The following is a 27416-nucleotide window of genomic DNA, read 5'->3' on the forward strand; positions in this document are numbered from 1 at the left end:
GTTAATTCAAGTTTAAATTAATTCTGGCCTTATATGCCATGAAAAAAATGACTTTAATGGAAGAACCATTCATTTTAAATTGGTACTTCCTGCTGCATTAATGTTTCAGTTTATAATGAACTATTATAGGTACTGTTTCCTATGAAGTTGCAAAAATATTGCTATCACATTTTAGTTAATTATAGCATATTAAATACAGATTTAGTAACCTAAATCTTATATAAGTTTTACCTTATATAAAATGGCTTTTATGAAAAATATTCTGATACTTAATTGCTTTTTAACAGTGGTTTTTCAAACAAATCTGATGTTCAACTCAGTAAGGTAGGTATTATTTATTTAACTTCACTAAACCTATAGTCAAACTTGATATTTGACTATAAACACAAATAGCATAGTAGTAAGGTAGAATTACATTTACTATTTTCAGAATATTGCTAAATGGATCATCATTGCTAGTGGCAAGAATTCCAAATAGCCCTCTAACCTTGTTTTTCAGCAAAAATCTGTCTTTTACACATATGAACCTAATAATTTTACATTCTGGTGCAGTTTTACATTTTGGTTCAGTGTTACCTTATTACCATGCTTTTGTTCTAGCTGATCCCATCTCTCCTGACAATTAGATACTTCTGAAGTCCCAGTTTTGTTAAAAACATTTACTATTCATCCAGGCTTAAAATAATATATTATTATCTTTCATTTTTTTCTTTACAATTAACTTTCTTTGTCCACTTAATATTTCAAGTTTTGAGGTTCAACCTCCATAAGTTCCTCCTGAACCTTCTCTCTCCTGTCTGTGCCAACTCCTATTAGCCTAGTTTCAATTCTAATTTCTAATCTCTGGATTGTATTAATAACAGTTGCCTTTATGTAATTCTCTTTGCTTCTAGAATTTCTCTGTGCTAATCCATTCATTGCATTTAATACCAGCTTTTGTTTTTTTTTTTTGTTTTTTCTTTCTAAAGCACACAGCTTCAATTATGTCATTCATTTGATGAGAAACCTTCTTTGGTCCCTCTTGCTTATTAAGACATAGACTGGCTCAGTAGGCCCTTTAGAAGATTGTCATTTCTTAATATTAGTTTTCTAGACATGTCTTGTTTAATTGAAGAATGACTTGAGGTTATCTGAACTGTCTTTTTATAAGTATTAGTTTATTTTCTTTTTATTTCTGCTTGGGAAAGAACTTCAAACTGAGTCAGTAGGCTCTTCCAGCTTCTTTTCTGATTTTTCAAAATATTCCTCTTTACAAGTCTTGCTTTGGAGTCTACTTTGTTTCTGAAAACTTTCCAAGGTGCCCAACCTCAAAAAACTCAATTGGCAAAAATTCCAAATCTACACAATAGGTTTTTTTTTTTGTTTTTTTTGGTACCATTTTTAAAAAAATATTTTATTCATTATTGCAGGGGTTCCTCCCTTACACACAATTACTTAGACTGTAACTATTTTTAATCATTTTTGTATGTTCTGTAACACCTTTGCTTACTTTTGCATATCCTTTTTAACAACTTTGCTCATTTTTACCTATTCTGTAACACCTAATACCCACTGTCACACCAAATATGGTGAACATATCTAAACACTGGTAAAAATCTATTGGAAAGGGTAAGTCAAATAAGTGATTACAGGGATGAGAGATAAACTTTTTGGAATAATGCAAACAATTCTCTATAAAATAGTCAAAAGAAATAATCAAATGGAAGATGAATCAAAAATTAAAATGAATATTTGAGGTTTTAATATTTCTGACTTTAATATTGTTAGTCTTTTAATTCTGATTAGTAACCAATTAGTGATACTGTTTGTGTATTTGATCATAAATTTCTTTAACATTATAATTATTTATAAAATTCTGCTTAACTTCTTTGTGATCTGTTTGAATATATTTTGAGCTATGTTATATTAATAATCTTACACACATTTTTTCCTAATAATACTAGTTAATTGGTACCTTTTGACTCTTTCACATGAGATTTTAAGTAAAGCTTAGCCTCTCCAAAATTTTTCTATATAAGAGTTTAAGGGAAATGAGAGTCTGAAACAAAGTAGAAATATGCTTGTTTTGTGATTCTGCATCACTAAAATTTATCTTGTGGAAAATTAGTAAAGATGTCGTTTATATACAACGGTGTCAGTAAAAAGATTATAAGGATTTTATATTTTATATTAGATTTATGATACTTTATTATGTTTTTAGTCATTATTTGTCTTTAATATTTTAAAAGTACAGGTGTTTAATATTATATATATTTAAAGTATATAACATGATATAGTGAAATGATTACTATAGTCAAATTAATATATCCATCATCTCACATAGTTAACCTTTTTTGTGTTTGTGGCAAGAGCACCTAAAATCTACTCTGTTAGCAAATATCCCAAAGTACAATATAATATTAATTTTAGACCTCATGTTCTACATTAGATCTCTAGACTTACACATCTTACATCCCACAACTTTGTGTCTTTTGACCTACATCTCCCTATTTCCTTCTTCCTTCCTTGCTCGGATAAACCACTGTTTTGTTCTCTGTTTCTATGGATTTTACTTTTTTTTTTTTTTCCGCTTCCACATATGAGATCATGTGGTATTTTTCTTTCTGTGTCTGGCTATTTCACTTAGCATAATGTTCTCTAGGTTCATCCATGTTGTGAAAAATGGCAGGATATCCTATTTTTAAGGCTGAATAATATCATCCATTGTATATATGTATATGCCATGATTCCCTTATCCGTCATCTGTTGACAAACACTTAGGTTGTTTCCATGTCTTGGTTACTGTGAATAATGCTGCAGTGAATATAGGAGTGCAGATATCTTTAGGAGATGGTGATTTCTTTTCTTTAGGGTATGTTTTTATTCAGTTTACATTAAGGAAAATGTTACAAATGCAAGGTTTATATGAGTGGAAGCACAACTGGAAAATAATGTAATTGTACATGTTATTTGTTTGCCACATACAGTAATATGTAGGTTTTAATGGCTTTATGTAAACATCTTTTGTATTTAGGAAAAGGTTCAGAAAAAAAGTTACAGAAAACTGAAGACTACTTTTGTTAATGTTACTTCTGAATGCCCATCGTAAGTAATTTTTCATCTTTTTCATATTTGAATAGACTAAATGCATTCATTTTACAATAGAGTTATATTTCTCTTCATTTTCACAGGAATGATGTTTACAATTTTAGTTTGAATGGAGCTGATGAACCTGTTATAAAACTTGGAGTAAGCTAGAAATCATTGGTTATTTTATATTTAGTTACTAGTTATCTTATATTTACTATGCAATTACTAGAGTATATTTTTTGATGTACATTCTCTTGTATACTTTAAAATGTTTTAAATATGTAACAATTGGATATTTAAATTTTTTCAAATCTTTAGAAAATATGACAGAAACAAATAATTTAGGGGGTAGAAGGACTTAAAACTTCTATCAAGAAAATCACTTTTCTTAGTTATGCAACAAATTTAAAACAAATACTCCTTTTTAGTATAATTTATTTTATTAGCTTTCTTCTTAAGTAAAAATTTTATAGGAAACTTAATTTTATTGTCGAACCTTATTATTCTGTGAAACAAACTAGACTTTGTTTCTTTTTTGTTTACCTTATTTTGACATTAAGAATTCTTTTTTTTTAATGTTTATTCACAATATAGATCCAAGAATTTCAAGCCACAACTAGAGAAGCCTGCGTCGATAATTCAATAAAATTGTAGGTGTTTTTTTTTTTATAATTAGATAGGTCAGATTAAAATATACTTATCTTCATCTTTGTTTTTCTGTTAAATATCACTTCCCAGTCTTTCTGACAGTTTTTAACCTATGAGAAGAGTGAATAAAAATGCTACTGTCATGATTACTACCATTATGATTCTGTTACTTCAGAATTTACTTTTAACATTAATATGCAGGTTATCCACATTTTAAATATTAGTTGTGTATCTTAGATCATAAAGCTTAAAAGACTTAATAGTTCTTTAATGCAACCTCATAATTTTATAACTGAGGTCAGAGAGAGTAAGTGGCTTGGCTAATACTTCACTAATATAGCTAATTAGTGAAAGAGTTAAGGTTGAAACTTAGGTCTCATTGTCCAATGCATGCTAGCTTAAAACAAATAAGGGGTATTTTAAAATTAATACATATTTTTGTTTAAGGGTGAGTTTAAGGAATCATGATGAACTTGAACCTTCTCCCAAAACAAAAGATAAAAGAGTAAGTGGATAATATCTTTTATGTCAATTAAAAATAGCATTTCTTTTAATAAGTTTTTTAGGATAGATAGCTGTTCCTTATTTTTTTTAATTTTTTAAAATTTTTTTATTTCAGCATATTACAGGGGTACAAATGTTTAGGTGACATATATTGCCTTTGCCCCACTCAAGTCAGAGCTTCAAGCGTGTTCATCCCCCAGATGGTGTGCACTGCACCCGATAGGTGTGAATATACCCGTCCCCTCATCCCCACTCCCACCTGCCTGACACCCAATGAATGTTACTGTATGGGCACATAAGTGTTGATCAGTTAATACCAATTTGATGGTGAGTGCATGTGGTTCTTGTTTTTCTATTCTTGTGATACTTCACTTAGTAGTTTTTAATGTCAAATATTATCAAAGAACTGGAAAAGAGTAACATTTTGATTTTTTTATTCCTCTGAGATTATCCATGTTCCCATTATGAATTTTCTTATGTTTTTTGAGCTGTTTCTAACCATCTAAAAATAGAAGATATGACGACTTTAGTTATTTTCTTTGACAGTATTAGGTTATTTCTCTATGGAAATAAGCTGTTTTGATTTAAATTTTAATTAGGAACACCAACACCAAAATACATATCTCATTATCTGATCTGGATTTCTGAGTGACTTTCTTGGATAGATCCTTAATATCATTAGATTAGTATGTTAAAAAATGAGAAGTTTGTTTTCCTGGTTTTCTGGGCTTAACTTGCATGACATAGAATGAGATATATTTCTTCATCTATTTTAAAGATCTTTTTTCCCTAGATTATAACAAATCATAAAAAGAAAAATGTCTTTAGTGATACTGAAACAGAATACAGATGTGATGACAGCAAGACTGATATTAGCTGGCTAAGAGAATCGAAATCAAAACCACAGCTAATAGACTATAGCAGAAATAAAAATGTGAAGAAACATAAAAGTGGGAAATCAAGTAAGAAATTACTTTTAAGAGAAATGTTGCAAATGATTTTACCCTTTCAATTATATAAAATGCTTTATTGGTTGGTAAGTATGTGTTTGTAGACTCTTTTTAACTATATACCCTAATGGATAGGACAAAACATTACAATGGTTATGATTTTTGTTTTATTATTTAGGTAATATGGTTACATTCAAATTACTTTTCTTTTTTAATGGAACCTTTGGGACACAAAATATGATTTATCATAATCCTTGGCTCGTGACGATCTCACCATATGTCTACTTACAGCCCACTATTATTCAGTTATTTAGCTAATTAGTTATTGTGAATAGTGTACTAAATACTCTTGAGCCCAACACCCTTAAACAAAACAAAAGCTTGGACCTTAACACTAACCTATATCGATTTACATTTATTAATATATATGTTTTCATTTCTTAACATCCTATCTGCCTGCTGCACACAATACACATAACTTTTTAGGAATTTATATAGATGGGATATATCAAAAGAAAAACAATTTTCTTGCAGAATTTTTTTTTTTTTTTGCCTAAGTCTTTCAGACACACCCAGATTGTGGTCCTCCTTTCTCTTTGTGATAGTGAATCTCTTAAGGTAGTTGTATAAGACTTTGAGGTATAAGTTTTGTCTAAAGATAATCATTTTCATAGCTGAATATCAATTTCAATGTTTGATAAAACAAAGATTTTAATATATTCTGTTTTCAGAAGAGGACTTAAGATAAATGCTATGCTTTTCAATTAAAGGTATATTTATTTCAAGGGAATCAGCTTTTTTTATTTCAGAATAAAAATAACAGTAGTGACCTATGTGTGTTGGGGGGTGGGTGATAGTGGTAATGGTTTAAAGAGAAGTAAAAATAGAGAGATGGAAGTGAATTTTGCAATATGTTTAGAAATGAGGCTGAATTGTCAAAACAAGTGAGAGGTCAACCAGATACATAATAAAGAAAAAGCAGGATTTTTATATATAAAAGGGACGGAAGGATGAAAGAGCATCATATATTCAGGGAATGCCATGTTGGGGTAGCTGGAAGGGAACATAGATCATGTTTGTGGGAAAGTAGTGAAAACTGAGGTTGGATTTGGTCATAGAATCTGGACCTGGAAGCAGTTTATTACAATCCAAGGAGAAACTCAATAAGATTCACATGCCCTGAGGTGGTTTTACAGTCCCAGGGGTAAGATGTGCAAATAAAGACATTTGCATAATAGCATAAAGTAGAAGACTGGAGATCTTAGGGAGACATTAAAGGTTAGAATACTGTAATTAGTAAATACTTATAAAATTAAATTTCTGTGTGGATTATTTTGTTTGAATGGCTGAATGACAACAAGTTAATATATATGAGCTGACTTATTGCCAGTATTAGAGAACCTTTCTTCCAAAAAAGCTTTGCTTCCTTGGCTTGGATAATCTTATTTCTTAAGCTTCAAAGACTATTTAGAAAGATGACATTGTACTTGGAAGGCAAAAAAGGGAAGTGAGACTAAAGCGACTATGAATAATATGGATAAATCTTAGAAACATAACAATGTATAGAAAATAAAGCAAATAGAATATTATATAGGACGTGATATTTCATAAAGCTAATTGTTTAGAGGTACATATTAATGCCTGTGATACTTTTTTTTTTTTTTTTTTTTTTTTTTTTTTGAGACAGAGTCTCCCTTTGTTGTCCAGGCTAGAGTGAGTGCCGTGGCGTCAGCCTAGCTCACAGCAACCTCAAACTCCTGGGCTCGAGCGATCCTTCTGCCTCAGCCTCCCGAGTAGCTGGGACTACAGGCATGCGCCACCATGCCTGGCTAATTTTTTATATATATATCAATTGGCCAATTAATTTCTTTCTATTTATAGTAGAGACGGGGTCTCGCTCTTGCTCAGGCTGGTTTTGAACTCCTGACCTTGAGCAATCCGCCCGCCTCGGCCTCCCAAGAGCTAGGATTACAGGCGTGAGCCACAGCGCCCGGCCGATACTTTTTTTTTTAAAGCAAGTGAATGAGAAATGCAGATCAGGATAGTGATTACGTTTTAGCAGAGGGTATAGGGAGGATGGTATAAGAGAATGTAAGTAGATTCAGCATTTTCATAATCTAGTTCTTACACTGAGTGGTCAATTCATGGGTGTTTATAACTTATGTTACATGTTCTCTTATATGTTTAAAAAGTTTTGTTATATAAAATAAAGGAGAATGGAAATTGGCAATTCATATCATACCAAAAAGTAAAAGTAACCAATTATTGAAATTGAAATTTTTGAATGAATTTAAAGATCTTTTTTTTTTTAATCAGTGGTGTGGTACAGTCAAACTACAAAATTCTGGAGAAGGGAAAGCTTACAAAGCAGCTTTTTGTGAGGCCAAATTCTTTAGAGGAAGATCTGAGAATATTAGGTTAGGGGAGGGGCTTTTAGCCACATGGAAGGAGGTTCATTTAATGCTAACAAAAGTACTTTTATTTTTTTTAAAAAAAGATGTACTTATTGTTTTTTAATTTATATATGCAGAAATGTTCTAATAAATTTAATACCAATTCTTACCTATTTGAAAAGTATAACCCTATTTTTTTAAAATTGCAGGACCATCTTTGGAAAAGAGGCAGCCAAGATCTAAAATGGTAAACTAAGAAGTTGTGTTCAAACATCCTTTAAAATTATTTGTCATATAAAAATAATTTATTTCCTAATTTTATCCTTGTTATCAGTTTTCCATAATTATTCCTGCCTTTGCACACTTCTCCTGTCTTCTGTTTTTTTAATCCCATTGGTCATGTTTTAAGTCTTCTTTATTCTGTGGTTTTTAAGTATTTTTGATCTTTTACTTTAGCTAAATAATATATATCAGGCCTCTCAGGGATTTAATGGTAGGGTGGTAAAGAAGATAGTTGTAGGCCAGGCATGGTGGCTCATGCCTATAATCCTAGCACTCTGGGAGGCTGAGGCGGGTGGATTGCTCGAGGTCAGGAGTTCGAAACCAGCTCTGAGCAAGAGCGAGACCTTGTCTCTACTATAAATAGAAAGAAATTAATTGGTCAACTAATATATATAGAAAAAAATTAGCCGGGCATGGTGGTGCATGCCTCTGTAGTCCCAGCTACTCGGGAGGCTGAGGCAGGAAGATCGCTTGAGCCCAGGAGTTTGAGGTTGCTGTGAGCTAGGCTGATGCCACGGCACTCACTCTAGCCTGGGCAGCAAAGTGAGACTCTGTCTCAAAAAAAAAAAGAAGAAGAAGAAGATAGTTGTAATGAGAAGATAAAATCCAGTTATTTAAAAAATATTAATCAGGAATTTTTTTATCCTACATGTCTTGTCACAGAGCCAATCTTACAGCAAACAGCTTATACCTCAAATACTGATCTAACAATATTTAGGCATTTTTCTCCCAAAGACACCCACTAAAAACATCACCAAAAAGGTTGACAACACAGTTCCAGATGCGAGAACTAGACTTCCACGAAGAGCAGCAAAAACCAAAAAAAATTATAAAGATCTCTCAAATTCAGAATCGGAGAGTGAACAAGATTTTTCACATTCATTTAAAGAGAAATTGGTAGTAAAGGTAAATAGATAAAATTCAGATTAATTTTTTCTAAAAGCATCTAAAAATACTAAATATGTTTTTGTAAAAATGTCATATTTGTTGGGGATGAGTGTTTACTTAATGAATGCAATGTGCTAGAAGCTCTAACGCGGGGGGGGGGAAAGGGGTGGCAAGGGCAATATGTGTAACCTTAATAATATTTGTAACCCCATAATATGATGAAATAAAAAAGAGGACAAAAACGATTTGGCCTCTATATGTGAAAACGTATATAAATCTAAAAATTGATCCTTAAGAATTATAATACTACATTTTGTAATAAGTTGGCTTTAGTGTTATAGAACAGATATCTGACTCCAATAAAATTATAACTTTAAGATAGTATCTTTGAAAGAGAAATACTTGATCTTTTCAAAATTATATTTCAATAGCCTGTTGAGATTCTCTCTCTTGAATGAAAACAAAAATTTTGGTGTCTGAGGTTCTTCCCATACCCTGCCTCACTTGTGCCTATCCCTGACTTATGTCGCATAATGTTCAGACACATTGCCAGCCACCTGTGTTGTAGCCTTAATGGCTTGTTAAGCTTTTTTAAACAAGAAAATAGTACTTACAAAGTGCTTAATGTACCAGCTGTTATATTTTAAACACTTTATATATTTAACTTCTTAAGATCTCATAAGTACTATAGGTAATTACCATAGGCTATTACTGTCATCCTGTCTTAAAAATGAGAAAATTGAGGCTCAGAGAAAAAGAACTTGTCCAAGTTTATACAGCTAGGAAGCAGTAGAACTAGGATTTGAACCTAGAGAGTCTTGCACTGAAGGTAGGTTTCTGATCACTATGCTATGCTGGTTTTAATTCATCTTCCTTTGTTTGTAACCCTGTTATCTCTTACCTAGAAGACTTTAAGGACTTGATAACTTATCTCCACATTTTCTAGCACTTTGTTCTTTAATTTACCATACATATAGTCAGATAAGTCTTCCCCAAACCACCTCTCATCCCATCCCTCTTCAAAATAACAACCCTGAAAATATCTCCTTTGTCAGACATTAAAAGCATCAAAATATTTTCCATGTTTATTTCCACTCTTCCCCCTGAGAATTACAATAGTCAAAAAGTATAACTTGTGACTCCCAAATAGGTCTTGTGTTTCTCAACTCCCTTTGTTCTTGTCAACAGTCTTCCTTATTCCCAATATGCCTTCCCCTCACTACCTTCTTTCACAGACTCTCAGTATCTTGAGTGTCATGAAATCTAGGAATTCTTCCTAGTTGCTCTAAACTGGCTATAATCTTCTTCGAACCCTTGTATCATTTTATTTGTATCTCTTACAGTATTTATTATAGTCTTATTAGATTTTCATGTGAATTTGTCTTGCACCATCTAGTATATTAGAAAGTCTTTCACTGCTCATATCTAGTCCTTGTTATGCCTGTATGTAATAATATATTTAATAAATATTTGAATATAATTTAATTAGATTGTTGTATGTGTCCAAGTATAAATACTTGTATTTGAGTATAATTTGAAGGTTGTTAATACATTTAGGAGGAGAATATCCATTCCAGAACCAAAACCATAAAGCTTCCAAGAAAAAACCAGAAAGTCATCTCAGCTAAAACACAAAAAGAACTACCAAAAGAATGGGAAAACTCATCTCTAGTAAAAGATACTATGCAAGATAATTGCCTTGACTTATCTCCTCTATCTGGAAGTCCATCATCTATAGAAGTAATGAGATGTCAGTATCATTTCATTTTTCCTTTACTTGAATATTCAATGCTTTCCTACTATGTGAAAATACAATTTGAAGACTAATCATGAGGGGTGAATTTAAGATTATAGGTAGCTGATTAATTAACGTTAGTAACTTGGTTTTTGCTAACTTGGGAACAATGTTACTTAGGATACTGAAGTTTTTCATGTTAGTTACAGATCAAATACTTTAATATGGAAAATATTTAATCTGTATTCACAAATTATAATGTGAAAGCTCAAATGCTTAATTTTAATATGTGCTTTTAGTTCAAAGTATATTTAATAACAAGATTTATGGGGATTTCTATTTTTTCCTATTGACATTTCATTGACAAAGTCCAAAGAATAGCATGATTCTGAAACAATTGAGATTTTGCTTTCAATTTAAAACAATTGGTAAGGAAAAATTAATATTCTTTGGAGCTCTGGCATGTGTATAGCATTCTAGTATAGAAATCATAAGAGTAAGTTTGTACTCTTTGTATCATTTTCAGTTCCTTATAAGGATATTTTAAAACATTTCTAAATGTTAATTCAGTTAAAATTAAAGATTTAAATCAGTTAATCCACTTCCTCTAAAATAGGTATTGTGTTCTCTTAGTTTCATAATGCTCAGGACCACTGTCACTTCAGATAAGCACATACTCTCAAGACAGATGTACATGCCCTGATTTGTTCTGAAAACTGAGTTCATTTTATATTAATGTTAAGACTTATGTCAGCAATGAATTTCCTGTTTTTAAAATAATGGATTTAGACCAGATGATTTCCCAAGCCTTTTCCAGTCATTAAATTCTGTGACTTTAATATATAACACTATTGGCTATGATGTAAAAATATTCAAGATAATACTTAAGTTGATCACTGTATTTTAGGTCATACTGTAGATATTTTTGGTTGAAATGTTTTGAAAGTTCTTATGGCTACAAATACATTTTAAATTCAGCCATTATTTTTCAAAGCCATATTTTAAACATAATTTGGTCTTAATTTATTGAAAGTTTTTCCTTTTCAAATACAGCTAAGATTTGAGGATTTGATAGCATGATTAAATTCTAAGAATATAATGATTTATTTCTAAAGCAGATATCAGTGATAACACCTGTCACCTGTTTTTTTTTGTTTTGTTTTGTTTTGTGTGTGTGTGTGTGTGTGTCGGGGTACAATGTAGGTAAAGAGAAAATAACAGAAAAGGATTTTACTCAGGAGTATGACTGTACGACAAAATCTATATCACCTTATCTAAAAACTTCATCACCTGAATCCTTAAACAGTAACAGTGGAGTTGGAGGTCCAATAAAGTCACCCAAAAACAATGATAAAAACTTACTATGTGCCAGTGAACATTGCTCACTAATTTCACAACCACTCGTTTTGGTAAGAATGTATATATTTTTTTCCTTCATCAGTTATATCTGAAGGTGGTAAATCGTTTCTCTATAATCTTAAATATACATTGCTTGTCTACTTAAGATTTGGCGTTTGACCTAGAAATTGGGGGGGCAAGGACCTAATGACAGGTAAGATACAGTTCCCACCTGCAGTGAACTTAATAGACTTATATGTAGCTGTACTGGATGAAGAATATGGTAGCATGAATATAGTAGTCCTCCCCTTATCTGTGGTCACTTTCCAAGGTTTCAGTTACCCACAGTTAACTGTAGTCTGGGAATATTACGTGGAAAATTCCAGAAATAAACTTTGTAAGTTTTAGATTGCATGCTATTGAAAGGTGACATGAAATCTCATGCCATCAGCTCCATTCCACTTGGGACACGAATCATCTTTGTCCACTGTATCCATGCTGTAGATGCTACCTGCCTGTTAGTTACATAGCAGCTGTCTCTGTTGTCAGACTGTCAAGGTATATCACAGTGCTTGTGTTTAAGTCATCCTTACTTTACTCAATAAGGGGCCTAACGTGAAAGAGTAGTGATGCTGGCAATTTGGATATGCCAGAGAGAAGCTATAAAGTGCTTCCTGTAAGTGAAAAGTTGGAAGTTCTCTACTTAATAAAGAAAAAAAATGGTATGCTGAGGTTGCTAAGATGTATGGTAAGAATGAATCTTCTATCTATGAAATTGTGAAGAAGGAAAACAATTTATGCATAGTGAATATAGGGTTTGGTACTGTCTTGGTTTCGGGGGGCCTACTGTATTTTATTAAGAAATGGTACATACAACTCCATATATGAAAGGAATGAAGAATTTTTTAAATATCATATTTAATTTTTATACTCATACAATTTATGTTAGTTTTGAACTTCCTTATAAAAATATAAAACAAATACAATAATTACACTGTTTTCAGCCAATTTCCTGTCAATTTACCTTATCAACTTATAAGAAGTAGGTGACTTATTAAACTTATTAAAAGTAGGTGACTTTGAATTATGGTGAAATCTAAAAAAGTACCTGTGTTGTAGGATTAAGTCTATTCAAATCTAGAAAACATGTAGTTTTGATGTTTAGACAAATTTAGGTAGTACCTCTTTGGAAGTGATCATTCCTATCACAGAACCCCTATTTGCACTCTGTATGGTAGTCCCCCCCTTATCCTTGAGGGATATGTTCCAAGACCCCCAGTGGAAGTCTAAAACCAAAGATATTACTGAAATATCTATGTACAGGGTATCCCCCAAATCGCCATACATAGGGAAAATGGGAAATTGTAGCTAAATGTACCTTTATTTACAAAATAATCATTATAAAATATTATAACATTTTTCCTTTGGAGACTTTTGGGACAACCTGTACTATGATTTTTTTCCCTATACGTATACATACATACATATATCTGTGATAAAGTTTAATTTATAAATTAGGCACAGTTAAGAGATGAACAACAATAAAACAGAACGACTATAACAATATACTTATAACATCACTACTCTTGCTCTTTGGGGCCATTATTAAGTAAAATAAGGGCTACTTGAACACAAGCACTGTGATACCTCAACAGTCAATCTGATCAAGAAGGCTACTAAGTGAGGAACAGGCAAGTAACATACACAGTGTGGATATGCCGGACAAAGGGAGGATTCATATCTGGGTTGAACAGAGTGGGATAGTGAGGGATTTCATCATACTAAGAATGGCACACAATTTAAAACTTAAGGATTGTTAATTTCTGGAATTTTTTATTTAGTATTTTTGGGCTGTGGTCAACTGTGGGTAACTGAAACCTTGGAAAGTGAAACTGCAAATAAGTGGGGGACTACTATATGTCAAACAGATAAAAATGGAACTACATTGTTTAAAGCAGAAACAGGAGGTCTGAACCCTAGCCTTCCTCCCAAATAACCCTCCCAGCGGTACCTTTGTAAGACTTGAATTTCTACAGACCACAGTTTGAAAACCAGTTTCACACTAGACTGTCATCCTTTGGTCCCTTGTCAATATCATTGGCCCTCTATATCTGTGGGTTCTGAATACATGGATTCAACCATTTGTGGGCCAAAAATATATTTTTAAAAAACTGTCTATATTGAAAATGTACAGACTTTTTTCTTATTCCCTAAACAATGTAGTATAGCAACTATTTGAAAAGTATTTACATTGTATTAGGTATTACAAGTAATCTAGAAATTTAGGAGGATGTGCAGAGGTTATATGCAAATACATCATTATATCAGGGACTTAGGCACTCACTGAATTTGTTGTTCAGTGAAGGGCCTAGAACCAAACCAAACCCCTAGGGATACTGAGGGATGACCGTATGTATTGCTATGTTACCTTTAGTTTCTCTGTATCCTTAATGCCTTCAGTATCCCACTTAGCTAATCTCCAAACCAAGGTAATCCCCACCCACCTTCTTTGATGCTACTGTGATAGATGAAATTTTAATTTAATAATCACATATTTATCAGCTGGCCACTCACCCATGAGGCATTTTTTTCCCATTTACTATTTCTCCCTCTTAATAAAAAGTTAAAAATTTACTTCGTAAAGTAGTTGGACCAGCTTACACTCTCAACAGTGCTATGTAATAGTGTTCATTTATCCACAGTTTTAACTAACTGGGTGTTATGTTTTTGTTTTTGCCTCTGGTTAAGTGTAAAGTTCTATATTAAATTTGCATTTTCCTGACTAACTCCATTTTGTGAATTGCCTTTTGTTTTCTCATTTTTAAATAGCATTTTTTTATTATAAATATGTATGAGTTCTTAATATATTCTGGTTATTCTTTGGTTGTGTACAATACAAACATTTTTTCTAATATGTATCTTGTCCTTTCATTTAGTTAATTCCAAAACTTCCATGTGACAAAAGATATGATATGATAAAATTTACCAATCATTTGGATTATTCAAGAAATGCTTCCCTAAGCTATAAAAATATTTTCCCTTCATGTAAAAATGTTAGTTTTGATCTTTAGGTTTTCAGTCTCGCTGGGCTTTTTTTTTTTTTTTTTTTGCATATGTATAGTGAATTAGTGCAACATCATGAGTAGTCATAACCTTGGTGTACCACATGGGTCTGGGTATTAGGCACTATTCCATTTTACTGTTTGTCTCTGAGCTAATACCACATTGCTTCAATTAATGTAGTATTATACTTTCAGGATGTTTTGCATACCCCTATTCCTCAAAATTCTTTTGGCCCTTTACTCATCCATATAAATTTTGGCATTAGTTTATCTGAGGAGGAATTACCATTTCTCAATATTAATATTGATCTTTCTCATTTACATATTTCTCTACCTTTTGGTCTTATTTCCTATAAAGTTGTGCCAAATCCTCCACAAAAGAAATTATGCTTCTTGTTAGATTTACCTGCTAAGTATGGTACTGGTTTTTTATTTGCTCTACATAAAAAAAAAAAAAAAAACACCAAAATACCTTTTTAAAGATAACACTTTGAGATTTTTAATTTTTATTTAGAAAACTATCACCCAGCAGCTTTGCTGAATTCTATCATAATTAACTGTCATTCATGATAATTGGAACAGAAAATTCAAAAATTCTTCTGTTCTTGTTAAGGTGACTTCAACTTCTGGAGCATAGAAGTTGCACTAGCAGGCATCTTTATCCAGAGTTTTTGGTAGCTACTTGACCTTAAATTAATGTTCTGCTTGCAAAGGGCCTTTTATTCCTTTTAATTATAAATGGCTGCTGAATTTTAACAGTGAATTATTCCCTAAAAATTTAAATAGTTTTGGCTTACTGTTCCTTATTTTGTTCAACTGTTTAAATTTTTTTAAAAAATTTAATAAAATTGGCTTTAAATAATTTTCTAACTTCCTTTGGGTTTCTGTATGTTCTGTTAATTCATAGCCCAGCCATACTCCAACTAAGAATAATACTGTTGTGAACAGAAAAAATATAAATTCTTTGGTACTTACACAAGAAGCACAAAATTCTAACAGCTATTCAGATGTAAGCAGTTACAGTTCAGAAAAACGGTTTCTGGAAGTTGAATCTCCAAATATCAATGAAAATCATATACAAAGCAAAAGAAAGGTAAGTATGATTACTGTAACTTTCAAATATTCTTTCAACTTAAGATGGTTTATAATTTGGTTCTTCTGGTTTCATGAATATATAGGAATTTGGTTGAGCTTCTTGGCACTATAAAAGTCTATCCGTCTGACAAATATATTTTAATAACCTGTTAAATATATTATAGAAGATCACAACAGAATTTTACAACTTGGAGTAGGTTGCGATTTGAGCTAGACCTAAGTGGATGGATATATACAGATTAAGTGAAGAGAGAACTATAACTTACTAAGAAAAAAAAAAATCCCTGTGTATCCAAATAGAACATAAGGTTAGATGTAAAAAATGTAGCTTGAAAGAAGAATTTAGTTTTCTGCAGCTCCCTATTTCAAGAAATTAAAATCCTAATGAAGAATTGAAATTTAGGAATAGTCAAAAAAAAGTGAAACTAAAGAATTTTTTTAAATTTTTATTTCAGAATATTACAGGAGTATATGAACATTTGGTTACATAAATTGCTTTTGTACTATATGAGTCAAAGTTATAACTATGCCTATCACCCAGGTAGTGTGCACTGTACCCATTAGGTGTGAATTTCCCCATCCCTTCCTTCCTCTTCCCACCCCCTTGATTTCTGATGTGATATTTCTATATGTGGAGATAAGTGTTGAATGATTAGTTCTAATTTACTGGTCAGTACATGTGGTTTGTTTTTCCATTCTTGTGGGACTTCACTTAGAAGAATGGTCTCCAGTTTCATCCAGGTTAACATAGGAGGTATTGAACCATTTTTTTAATATTGAGGTCAACATGGAATCTAGATTAATAATACATTAGTATTAGAGATGAAAAGGACAAAACAATCTGAAAAAAAGAATTGATAGCAATTGAAATTTACTGGCCTTAGGATATGAGAACGATGGTCAAAGGTGAATCCAAAAATACTTACAGTATTTCTTTTCTAATATATATTTTAGGAAAGCCATTCACCATCTCCATTATCCATGTGTAGTGAAAGAAGAGAGAATACATGGTTTGACATGCCCCCCTGTAACACTACTCATGTATCAGGTTTGAAGCCATAGCTTTGCTTTTTAAAGTTACTAGTTACTGAAATACTATGACATTTCATTTAAAGGAATTATGTATTGTAAGTCATACTATTATTTAATGTCAAAAAAAAATTAAACTAGGTAGAATTTAAGGCACAATTGCCTATAACGTTGCAAACCATGGAAAACAGTTTTTAAAATAAAAGCAAGAAAATATTAGGTATTTTACTCAAAATTGTAGCACTGCTAATTTTCTGTAACTGTCTTAAGGCCTCACTCGACATCTTAGTTGCAAACGAAGGTATGTAGAAGATAATCTAAGTAATTCTGATGAAGTAGAAATGGAAGAGAAAGAAGAAAAGAGAGCAAACTTTCTTCCCCCCAAAATGTGTAAGACTGAAGATGCAGATCATCACACATACAAAAGTAGGTAGATCAAAAGGCTGCGTCAAAAGGCAATTATTTGGAAGGTAGCATCTTAGATTTTGAATGACTCCATCCACAAAACAGAATTCTTTGTAAAGACAACTTCAGATAAAGCATCATCTGTTTGGGACTTATCAGAAAGTTCACTTTATATGAATAATGTTGTAGTAAGGGTCTTCTGTATTTGTAGATCTCCCCTATCATTCTGTCACTTATTACCACATTTAAGTTTTACTAAGAGTATAAATTTACTGATGTGTTATCATGTCACTAAATACTTGTGTTAATAACATAGTAGTTGATAGCAGTGAAATCCAAATATGCTTGTTTAAAGTTGTCATTTCTGCCTTAATAGATATGCTAAAAGTTTTTTATAAACAGAATAATTTAATTTTTAAATTAAAACAGGTCTGCTGTTAATTTCATGATCCTTAGATTACACATAGAATCTGAAAATAAGATAGATTTTGGTTTTCAGCCTAATAAGGCTAAATTTGTAATATTGCATATTTTAACTATAGCTGATTATCTTTATTTTTTAGCATCTGAAAGTATATCTCCATTATCAACAAATGACTTTTCTATTCCTGGGGAGAACTGGGACAGTGAATTTTCAGGTGTAGGGATGATTTGTGAGAAGCTCAATTCAGAATGTAGGAAGAAGATTCATGTGAGTTATTCTTTAAATTATGATTTATACCCAATAATAATATGCCACAGTTTCTACTAGAGTATTGGATTGTTTGATCCTTTGGCAATTAAAACACCCATTCATGAATCCAACTTTCCTCATATGTGAAAGATTGGAATAATTAAGTAAATAACATTATCTCATGAGCAGTTTGTCTTCTAAAATCTGTACATTATCCATTATTCCTTCTTTTGTCATTAGTTCTCTTTTGTCTTTCATTTTCTTTTCATGCCTCATCGTTTTTTAGACATTTTCTTATCTTACAGAGGTCACCATTAGTGAGAGTAGTGTAATACATTAATAGTCTAAAGGATGAGCAACTGCAGTCAGTGAAATCCTGTATCACTTTGTTCTGCTAATAGTACTGTACTTACGGATTCTTAGTTTGAAGCTCCAATGAGATGATGAATGCAAAAATGCTTTTTAAAACAATCTTTAGTTATTAGTAATATATTTTTTCTACCTAACTCTTTCTTGTGTATTTGGAAGTTATTTTATGCTTTTTTGAATAAAAGATATTTTTCAGCACAGGTTATTAGCCCCATTTCTTGCTTGCCTTTCTCTAATTCAGGAGTAAAATCTGAAACTATTTAAAGTTCTGTATGTTTACTTTGATTTTATTTGCCTAAGGTCAAACTAATCTAAATAGAGAAGCCCTGATTTATATTTTCTGTTATGTACCTGTGGCTAGATGTGAATATGTATTTGTAAAAATAATTCTGAGTGTGACTTTTATTTTGTGTGTGTTTTTTTTTTTGGAGACAGAGTCTCGCTTTGTTGCCCTGGCTAGAGTGAGTGCCATGGCGTCAGCCTAGCTCACAGCAACCTCAATCTCCTGGGCTCAAGCAATCCTGCTGCCTCAGCCTCCCAAGTAGCTGGGACTACAGGCATGCGCCACCATGCCCGGCTAATTTTTTTTTGTGTGTGTATATATATATACATACATACATATATATATGTATATATATATTAGTTGGCCAATTAATTTCTTTCTATTTATAGTAGAGATGGGGTCTCGCTCTTGCTCGGGCTGGTTTCGAACTCCTGACCTCAAGCAATCCGCCCACCTCGGCCTCCCAGAGTGCTAGAATTACAGGCGTGAGCCACCACGCCCGGCCTATTTTGTGTTTTTAAAGAGAATTTATAATCATTAGCATTTTTGTAAATACTATAGAATGTGGTAGTTTTTTGAAAACAATTAACAATTACTAATGGGATTAGACACTGCTCTCACTTAACTTATTAACACTTCAGGATTTTTTTTGGAGACAGGGTCTTGCTCTGTTGCCTTGGCTAGATTGCAATGGTATCATCCACTGCAACCTCCAACTCCTGGGCTCAAGCAATCCTCCTGCCTTAGCCTCTCCTGAGTAGCTGGGACTACAGGCATATAATACCACACCCAGCTAATTTTTCTGTTTTTTGTAGAGACAGGATCTTGCTATGTTGCTCAGGCTGATCTCGAACTCTTGGCCTCAAGCGATCCTACCACCTCAACCTCCCAAAGTGCTAGGATTACAGGTGTGAGCCACTGCGCCCGGCTAACACTTCAGTTTAACTGAGTTTTAAAGTTTTCACTTTTCCAAGTTCTCCTTAGTCATTTATATTTCATGGAAAAGGCTTTTCTCTTAACCTAATTTTGTCTAGGTTACTATTTGGTAAAGATATTTTAAGTTAAAAACAAGTATTTTTCAGATCCGACATAAGATGATGGATTATTTTACTAAGCAGTCTTGGAAAACAGCCCAACAACATCTAAATACAATGAAACGTCAAATTCAGGAGTATAGGTTTGTAATAAAAAGTTGTTTTGAAAACTTCTGAATGCTATATATTCTGAATGCTATATTTTAAAAATCTCCTTTTGTTTCTTTAATAGGATTAAAAAACTTGATAAATTCCAATTCATCATCATAGAAGAGCTGGAGAACTTTGAAAAAGATTCACAGTCTTTAAAAGATTTGGAAAAGGAATTTGTGGTTTGTACTTTAAAAAGTTTAAAAATTTTTAAATTCTTAAAAGAGGTACTCTTAGAAAAATTAATTACATTCTGCTTTGAAAGCACATTCTTAAAGCTTTCTGTTCTTTAGAACATTAAACACACTTAAATTTATGATGAATATCTTTGATAATAAGGGAGAAATCCTGAAAGATTTTACTTTCATTTTTTTTAATCTGAAAAAGAGTACATGACATTTGGAATATTCTTAGCATATAGCCAAATTGTTTAATTGGTTTTTGTATCTTAAAATTTAGGATTTTTGGGAAAAGATATTTCAGAAGTTTAAGGCATATCAAAAAAGTGAACAACAGAGGTTAGTATGAGATTCTTTGACTAGAACTTATAAAATTTGATTTTTAAGTTCATATTTGAAAAATTAAAATGATATATACTATAGCAATTTCATTTGAATTCATAATAAAGGGTAACTTTCATTATTTCACTTGTTAGACTTCATCTTTTGAAAACTTCATTGGATAAAAATGTCTTCTGTAATGCTGATTATGAAGAAACCATTTTTACAGCTGAGGTATAAATTTCATGGTTTTTATATATAATCTTTTTAAATATTTGTTAGTCTAACTTTGCTGTGAAAAATCAATGATAAATTTCATGGGGGAAATATATTTACAGATGTGTACGATGAAAGAAAACATGAAAATCCTTCAAGACAAGCTTCTTAAGGAAATGGTAAATCAGCTAATCTAGTTTTTCTTCTTTTTGGTTAGGAGAAGGCAGTTTTAGCTCAGTTACTTCTAGTTCTTTAAATAATGGGGACATATTTATAGTATGGTAATAAGGTAATTTAAATAATGAAGCCCTCCTAAAGAAAATCAAGTTGTGTATTGAGAAATTAGCTGAAAGAATTTTTTGTACTGTTTCTAAACACTGTGAACTACAGCAAAATCTGTCCTGCCTTCTGAAGGAGTAGTATATGGTATGACAGATCTGCCCAGAAATGCTGTGAACGTGGAGAGTTGCTGTCCACTTGGACGAGAAGACTTCATTTACTTAGATTTGGGGATAAAAATGATTTGACTTCCCAAAGGCCTAGTAGACCTGGGAGAGACTAAAGGCACTGCTCTAAGGATGGAAGGCATTTTTTAGTGCACTGGTCTTTTAGATACAGGGTATATTAATGTACTTAACAAAGTTTTAATAGAAACTTGATATGCTAACATAGATAGTAGGGGATCAGGAGGTTGTGGCTAACCTCGAAGCTAATAAGAAGCTGCCTAACGAGGTTGCTTCTTGTTGAAATTGTTTTCTAAACTATTTTTATTGTACTTCCTTTAACCACTTCGGTACGTTGCTCACAGGCCATGAAACCTTTCCGACAGCCAGCACTCATAGTCTGCACGATAGTTTATGCTGTACGTTGACGACGAATCCGTTTTCCTCTTGTGTGATGAGGAAAGCTTTAAAGCACTGAAAGCTTGTTTTACAGGTAGCTTTGTCACGTATATCAGAATAGGTAACATATACATGTATGTTTTCATTACATTATTTTTAAATGTTCACAATTTTATTCTGATAAATTAGAAAAGTCAAGTTTTGTTATTAACGCTAAAGTCGATGCTCGGCTGTGCACATTCATCTGTGGCTATCAACGATAGTCAACGCTTGTACCGAAGTGGTTAAATTTCATTGATTTGGGGATTAAATAGATCTTCTCTCGATCATTTTGAATATAACTAATCACAGAATTTTATAGATATCTAAGTATAGACTCTGGGGGATTAGATAAAATGAGCACTGATTCATGGTATCTTTATGAAAGAGGTTAAAATTAACAGTTTGATTTTTTTCTATTCTGTTGGATGGTTTTACAGTGATAATGTGAAATCTAAGCATGACTTTTTTTTCTTGGTCACAGCAAGAGGAGGAGCTTCTTAATGTACGCAGAGGACTGATGAAATTATTCATGGCTCATGAAAGAAATGTTAATATGTGAAATACAGTTATCAACATATTTTATCTAATTGTTTTGTATATAACAGAAAATAGAATAGTCCTATGAAGAGAAAAATACACATGTCTTCTACTGGATGAGAAAGAACCGCTATAATACTACTCATTTTATCTTGGAGAGAGAAAGTAATATTTGCCTAATGTAAATTTTACTGTTCGGTTTCATAAGACTGAGTTAACTGTACTAACAAAACTAATACATATTTAAAATGTATTTTAAAATAGTTATTAAATAAATTTTGATAATAGAACATATATTACAAGTAATAAGAATTTGCCACACTTAAAAGGGGAGGAAATCCCTGATTTAAAATCTTTACCTGAGTGGGAGATTGGTACTTTGAGCACACTGTGGGAGATATTTACTCAGTTATAGCTCCACTGTATTAGGAGGCACTAAATGACCTAAAATAGCTACTTTATTTATTTCCTAAATATTTTAATTATAGAAGTCTTAATTCACAAGCAGGCTATTTGACAAGTAATTTTAAGCTTCTAATATTCATTGTAATGTTTTACTAGATTTATGAAAATAAACACACATTTAAGTTAAAAAATGTTTATGTCACTTGGGTAATTGTTTTACTTTATAAATTTTATATTCCTATTTTGGGAACTTTGAAGAAGGATATTTTGATCCAAAGCATAAGATCAATCAGAAACCCAATCAGCCTTATTATCCCTTGCCCCTTTAATAATAGCAGAGTATTTGAATAATACCAGGATTTCACTACAGTGGTAAAACTGGTTTCTTACTTACCTTTATATAATTATTAACATTAGCTAAGATTTATTGAGAGTAATGGGGTTTCTATTCTAAAAGAGAGCATGAGTTCTACAAGACTCAAATCATATAACTCAACTCAGCCCAGGTTCACACTTCTTGCCCTTCTAAACTTTTCTGCTACATAACCTTGTCATTACCAATAGCTGTACCCCTTCAAATCTCAGATTCCAATATTCTTATACCCTAACCTTTCTATCTTTTTAAAACTTGCTTTGTAGGAGTAGTCCCAAGCCATTTACTCCAGGTTTTTTCTCTATGCCTTCACCTGTTTTGTCCTTCTCTTACCCATTCTAGATTCCACACTACCAAATAATCTCTTTTCCTCCTGTCTACCTTATCCACTAATTCTCAGCCCTGGTTCTACCAATTGAATAGCACTAGAGAAAATCAATTAACCTTTAAATTTATAGCCACATACTTTAAATGGGTACTCAGTATTGCTCAACAGTACGTACTCTGCCCTGTATATAGTTGGCTTTAGCACATTTCCTGAGTATTACTGCATAAGCAATACCTCTTTAATTCTCTATATTTGATAGTCTCACCTCACAATTTATCTTCACCCTAAAATCTAACATGTTTTCTGCATCAATGCCAGCATTTTCTAATTTATCCTTTTCCAGTGGCAGACTTGCCTCTTTAAGGACAGTCACCCTACTACTGCTCTAAATTCCATTACCATTGACTTTTAATTTCAGAACATTATGGGGATACAAACATTTTGGTTATATGAATTACTTTTATATAGTTTGACAAAGTTAATAATTGTGTCCATCACCCAGATAGTATGCATTGTACTCATTAGGTGTGAATTTACTGATCCCCTCACCTGCTTGATTTCCGTTGAATTAGTGTCGATCATTTAGTTCCAGTTTAAATGTACATGAAGTGTTTACTTTTTCATTCTTGCAGTGCTTCACTTAGGAGAATAGTCTCCACTTCCATCCAGGTTACTAAAGGTATTCACTATTTTTTATGGCTGAGTAGTACTCCACGCTATGCATATACATTTTATTAATCCACCTCCATATTCATGGCACTTGGACTGTTTCCACATCTTTGCAGTGGTGAATTGTGCTGCTGTAAACATTCGAGTGCAGATGTCTTTTTTATAGAATGTATTTTTTTTTCCTGATAAATACCCAGTAGTGGGATTGCTAGATGAAATGGTAGGTCTACCTTAGTTCCTTGAGGTATCTCCATCCTGCTTTCATACAGGTTGAACTAGTTTGCAGTCCCACTAATAGTGTGTAAGGAAGAAGTACAACTCTCTTCATAGATGATTTGATCTTATATATAAGAAATCCTACAGAATCAACAAAAAGCTATTAGAGCTAATGCAAATTCAGCAAAGTTGCAAGATCAACACAAATCAGTTGTATCTCTATGCTAGAAATTAACAATCCAAAAATGAAATTAAGAAAACAATTCCATTTATAATAGCATCAAAAAAGATTAAAATCCTTAGGAATAAATTTAACCAAGAGGATGTAAGACTTGTACACTGAAAACTAGAAAACACTGTTCCTAGAAATTACAGATTACATAAAAAATGGAACGATAGGGACTGCATTATATCTGTAGGCTGCTTCTATCAAAATTCGAATGGCCTTTTTGCAGAAATGGAAAACCTAATCCTAAAAATATTAAAATAGGAGGGATCTATCATAGCCATAAAAACTTGAAAAAATAAAGTTGGAAGACTCATACTTACCAATTTCAAAACTTAGGACAAAGCTATATTAATCAAAATAGTGTGGTACTGGCATAAGAATAGACCAATGGAATAGAATTGAGAGTCCAGCAATAAACCCACCTGTGTCAACTGAGTTTCACCAAGAATGCAAGAACATTCAGTGGGAGAAAGAGTAGTTTCGTCAACAAATGGTGCTGGGACAACTGGATCACCACATACAGAGCAATGAGGATGGAACCTTACCTCACACCATAAATAGAAATTAAATCTAATGGATTAAAGACCTAAAACTCTTAGGAAAAAACATAGCAGTAAATCTGCATGACCTTGGATTTGGCAATGGATTCTTAAATATTATACAAGTACTGGCAGTAGAAGGAAAATTAAACTTCAGCAAAATTTAAAGGTGTGCATCAAATAACACTTATGTGAAAAGGTACTCCCACAGAATGGGAGAAAATATTTGTAAATCATACTGATAAAGTCTAGTATCAAAAATATATAAATCTTACAATTGAACAAAAAAGGACAACCCAAATGAAAAATGGGCAAAGGACTTGGATATACATTTCTCCAGAGAAGATATACAAATGGCCAATAAACACATGAAAATATGCTCAACATCATTAGGGAACTGCAGAGCAGCACCATGATGAAGTGCTACTTTATACTCACTTTCTGTTTTTTAATTCTAGCAAACCCAGTGAGTGTTGGTAAGGATGTGGAAAAATTGGAAATCATATTCCAGTTTCTGTAGGAATGTAAAACAATCCAGCCACAGTGGAAAACAATTAGGTGGTTCCCCAAAAGAACTGAAAACAGATATTCAACAAATACTTATACAAGAATGTTTACACAGCAGCACTATTGACAATAGCCAAAAAGTAGAAAAAACCCAAGTGGCCAACCGATGAATAAACAAAATATGACATATTTATACAATAGAATATTATCCAACCATAAAAGGAAAGAAGTATTGATTCATGCTATTATGCAATGTGGATGAACCTCAAAAACATTATTCTAAGTGAAAGAAACAAGACACAAAAGGTGACATATTGTAGAATTTGTTACCTTCATATAAAATATCCAGACTAGGTAAATCCATAGGGACAGAAAACTTTAGTGGTTGCCAGGGGATGGGAGAAGGAATAATGGGGAGTGTCTGCTTAAAGTGTATGGAGTTGCCTTTGTATATGATGAAAATGTCTTAGAACTAAATAGAGGTGGTAGCTGTACAACATTGTAAATGTATTAAATGCCACTCACTGAATTGTACCCTTTAAAATGGTTATCTACATTTCATCTGAATTATTAAAACCCAATCTTTATATCATGGCCTAGAAGACTTTACATGAGCTGATTTCTGCATCTCTCTTCACCTTTATTTTCTACTCCTTTCCCTCTTGTTGAGTATGCTTGCAGCATCTACTTGAACAATCTTATTTCTACCTCAGAGTCTGTGTTCTTGAGATTCTGTTTTCCTGGGAACTCTTGCAATTCTGCAGATCTCCATTAAATGGTAATTTTTTTAAAAATTTATTTAATGGTAATTTTTTAGAGAGAACCTCTCTCTCACCATCCTATTAGTGTTACTATCATTCTCTATCATGTAGCACTTTTTTATATTGGAAATTTTTTATTTCTACCTTTCCTCTACAAACTCCACTCCTGTAAATTCTACTGGAGCAGGAACACTGTCTTGTTCATAATTTCCAGAACCTAAACGAGTGCCTAGAAATGTGGGTCTATGACAGTATGAATGGACGAATGCACAGATGTAGCAATTCTAGATAGGAATTTACTAAGTTCAAAGATAGCCACAATGTCTCCTAAAATTTTTAAATCCTATATATGATGTCAGGATTTCCATTGCAATTGATAAGTATTAACCAGCCATTTGAGCATTTATTACATGATATGCACTGAACTAAGCTATAAATACAGAGTAAGAAATGAACCTCTTCTTTATACTTAAAAATGAGGAGGTATGTTTCTAAAGTCATGCAGAATCATGGATTTCCATTTTATTAGCCCCTTTGAGGAATTGTGTAGGCAAATCAAATGTACACATACTGCATTGCTAAGACAATGTTGTATTTGTAATGGTTAGTTTTAGGTTTTTTTTAACATTAAGTAAAAAAGGCTCATGGAAATATTCTGAAATAACATCTACAGGAAAATAATTCAGCCTTTTTTTCAGGAATACAGATATGTTCAGAACAGTATGCTGTACCATTTTGAACTTTGAATAATATACTTTTGGCTTATTCTGTGATAGCAATAATTAAGGAATATTGAAGAATGGGTGTTACACTAATACTTGCCTATTATTGATAAGGCTTTATTATTTACCTAATTTGGTGTGCATTTTATATAAGTCAAAATCTTTCAGCTAAGTTTATAATGAGTGTTGAAATTTAGAATAGATTTGATGTTAAAAACTTTTAAGCTTATTTAAAATCAAAATTTAGCTATTGGAGTTCTATGTAATTCATTTCTAAAATTTTCTATTATACAGTTATTTAAAATTATTTTTTTAAGTTTGAAGTAGGAGACAGCAGACTTTGTCCTGAAGGGCCATATAGTAAATGCTTTAAGTTTTATGGGCCAAAAGGCAAATTTAAGGATATCATGTAGGTATTTGCAAAACCGTTTCAAATGTAGCCATTAAAAAATATGAGTCATTCTTAGCTTGCAGTCCGTTAAGAAACAAAAACAAAGGACAGCCAGATTGGTTTTTAGGCTGTAGTTTTCAAACCCCAAATTTAGAGGGAAATTTTTAAAGATCAGAACTCCCTGTTCTTTATTATAAATGTTATATTCAATTTATTTGACTGTTTCACAGAA

The 27416-nt window shown here is 32.2% G+C and overlaps 1 protein-coding gene across 7 annotated transcripts in view; it reads left to right on the forward strand.

Moving 5' to 3' along the window:
- Positions 1–26752, forward strand: part of SYCP2 (synaptonemal complex protein 2) — an 83575-nt gene extending 56823 nt beyond the window's left edge. For 6 of the 7 annotated variants that reach the window (XM_076010827.1, XM_020282064.2, XM_076010829.1 and 3 more), the window contains 20 exons: positions 288–324; positions 3014–3084; positions 3171–3228; positions 3664–3719; positions 4165–4222; positions 5015–5183; positions 7774–7811; positions 8582–8752; positions 10292–10484; positions 11673–11878; positions 15777–15962; positions 16919–17012; positions 17264–17419; positions 17962–18089; positions 19806–19900; positions 19990–20089; positions 20367–20425; positions 20563–20641; positions 20746–20802; positions 21989–26752. In XM_076010827.1, the coding sequence (XP_075866942.1) occupies positions 288–324; positions 3014–3084; positions 3171–3228; positions 3664–3719; positions 4165–4222; positions 5015–5183; positions 7774–7811; positions 8582–8752; positions 10292–10484; positions 11673–11878; positions 15777–15962; positions 16919–17012; positions 17264–17419; positions 17962–18089; positions 19806–19900; positions 19990–20089; positions 20367–20425; positions 20563–20641; positions 20746–20802; positions 21989–22066 (2089 nt within the window). In that variant the 3' untranslated portion in view covers positions 22067–26752. The remainder of the gene's footprint in view (positions 1–287; positions 325–3013; positions 3085–3170; positions 3229–3663; positions 3720–4164; positions 4223–5014; positions 5184–7773; positions 7812–8581; positions 8753–10291; positions 10485–11672; positions 11879–15776; positions 15963–16918; positions 17013–17263; positions 17420–17961; positions 18090–19805; positions 19901–19989; positions 20090–20366; positions 20426–20562; positions 20642–20745; positions 20803–21988) is intronic. The other variant, XM_076010830.1, reaches the window with a different exon arrangement.
- Positions 26753–27416: the final 664 nt, after the last annotated feature.

Source organism: Microcebus murinus, chromosome 16 (genome assembly GCF_040939455.1).
Source record: "Microcebus murinus isolate Inina chromosome 16, M.murinus_Inina_mat1.0, whole genome shotgun sequence".
Lineage (NCBI taxonomy): Eukaryota > Metazoa > Chordata > Mammalia > Primates > Cheirogaleidae > Microcebus > Microcebus murinus.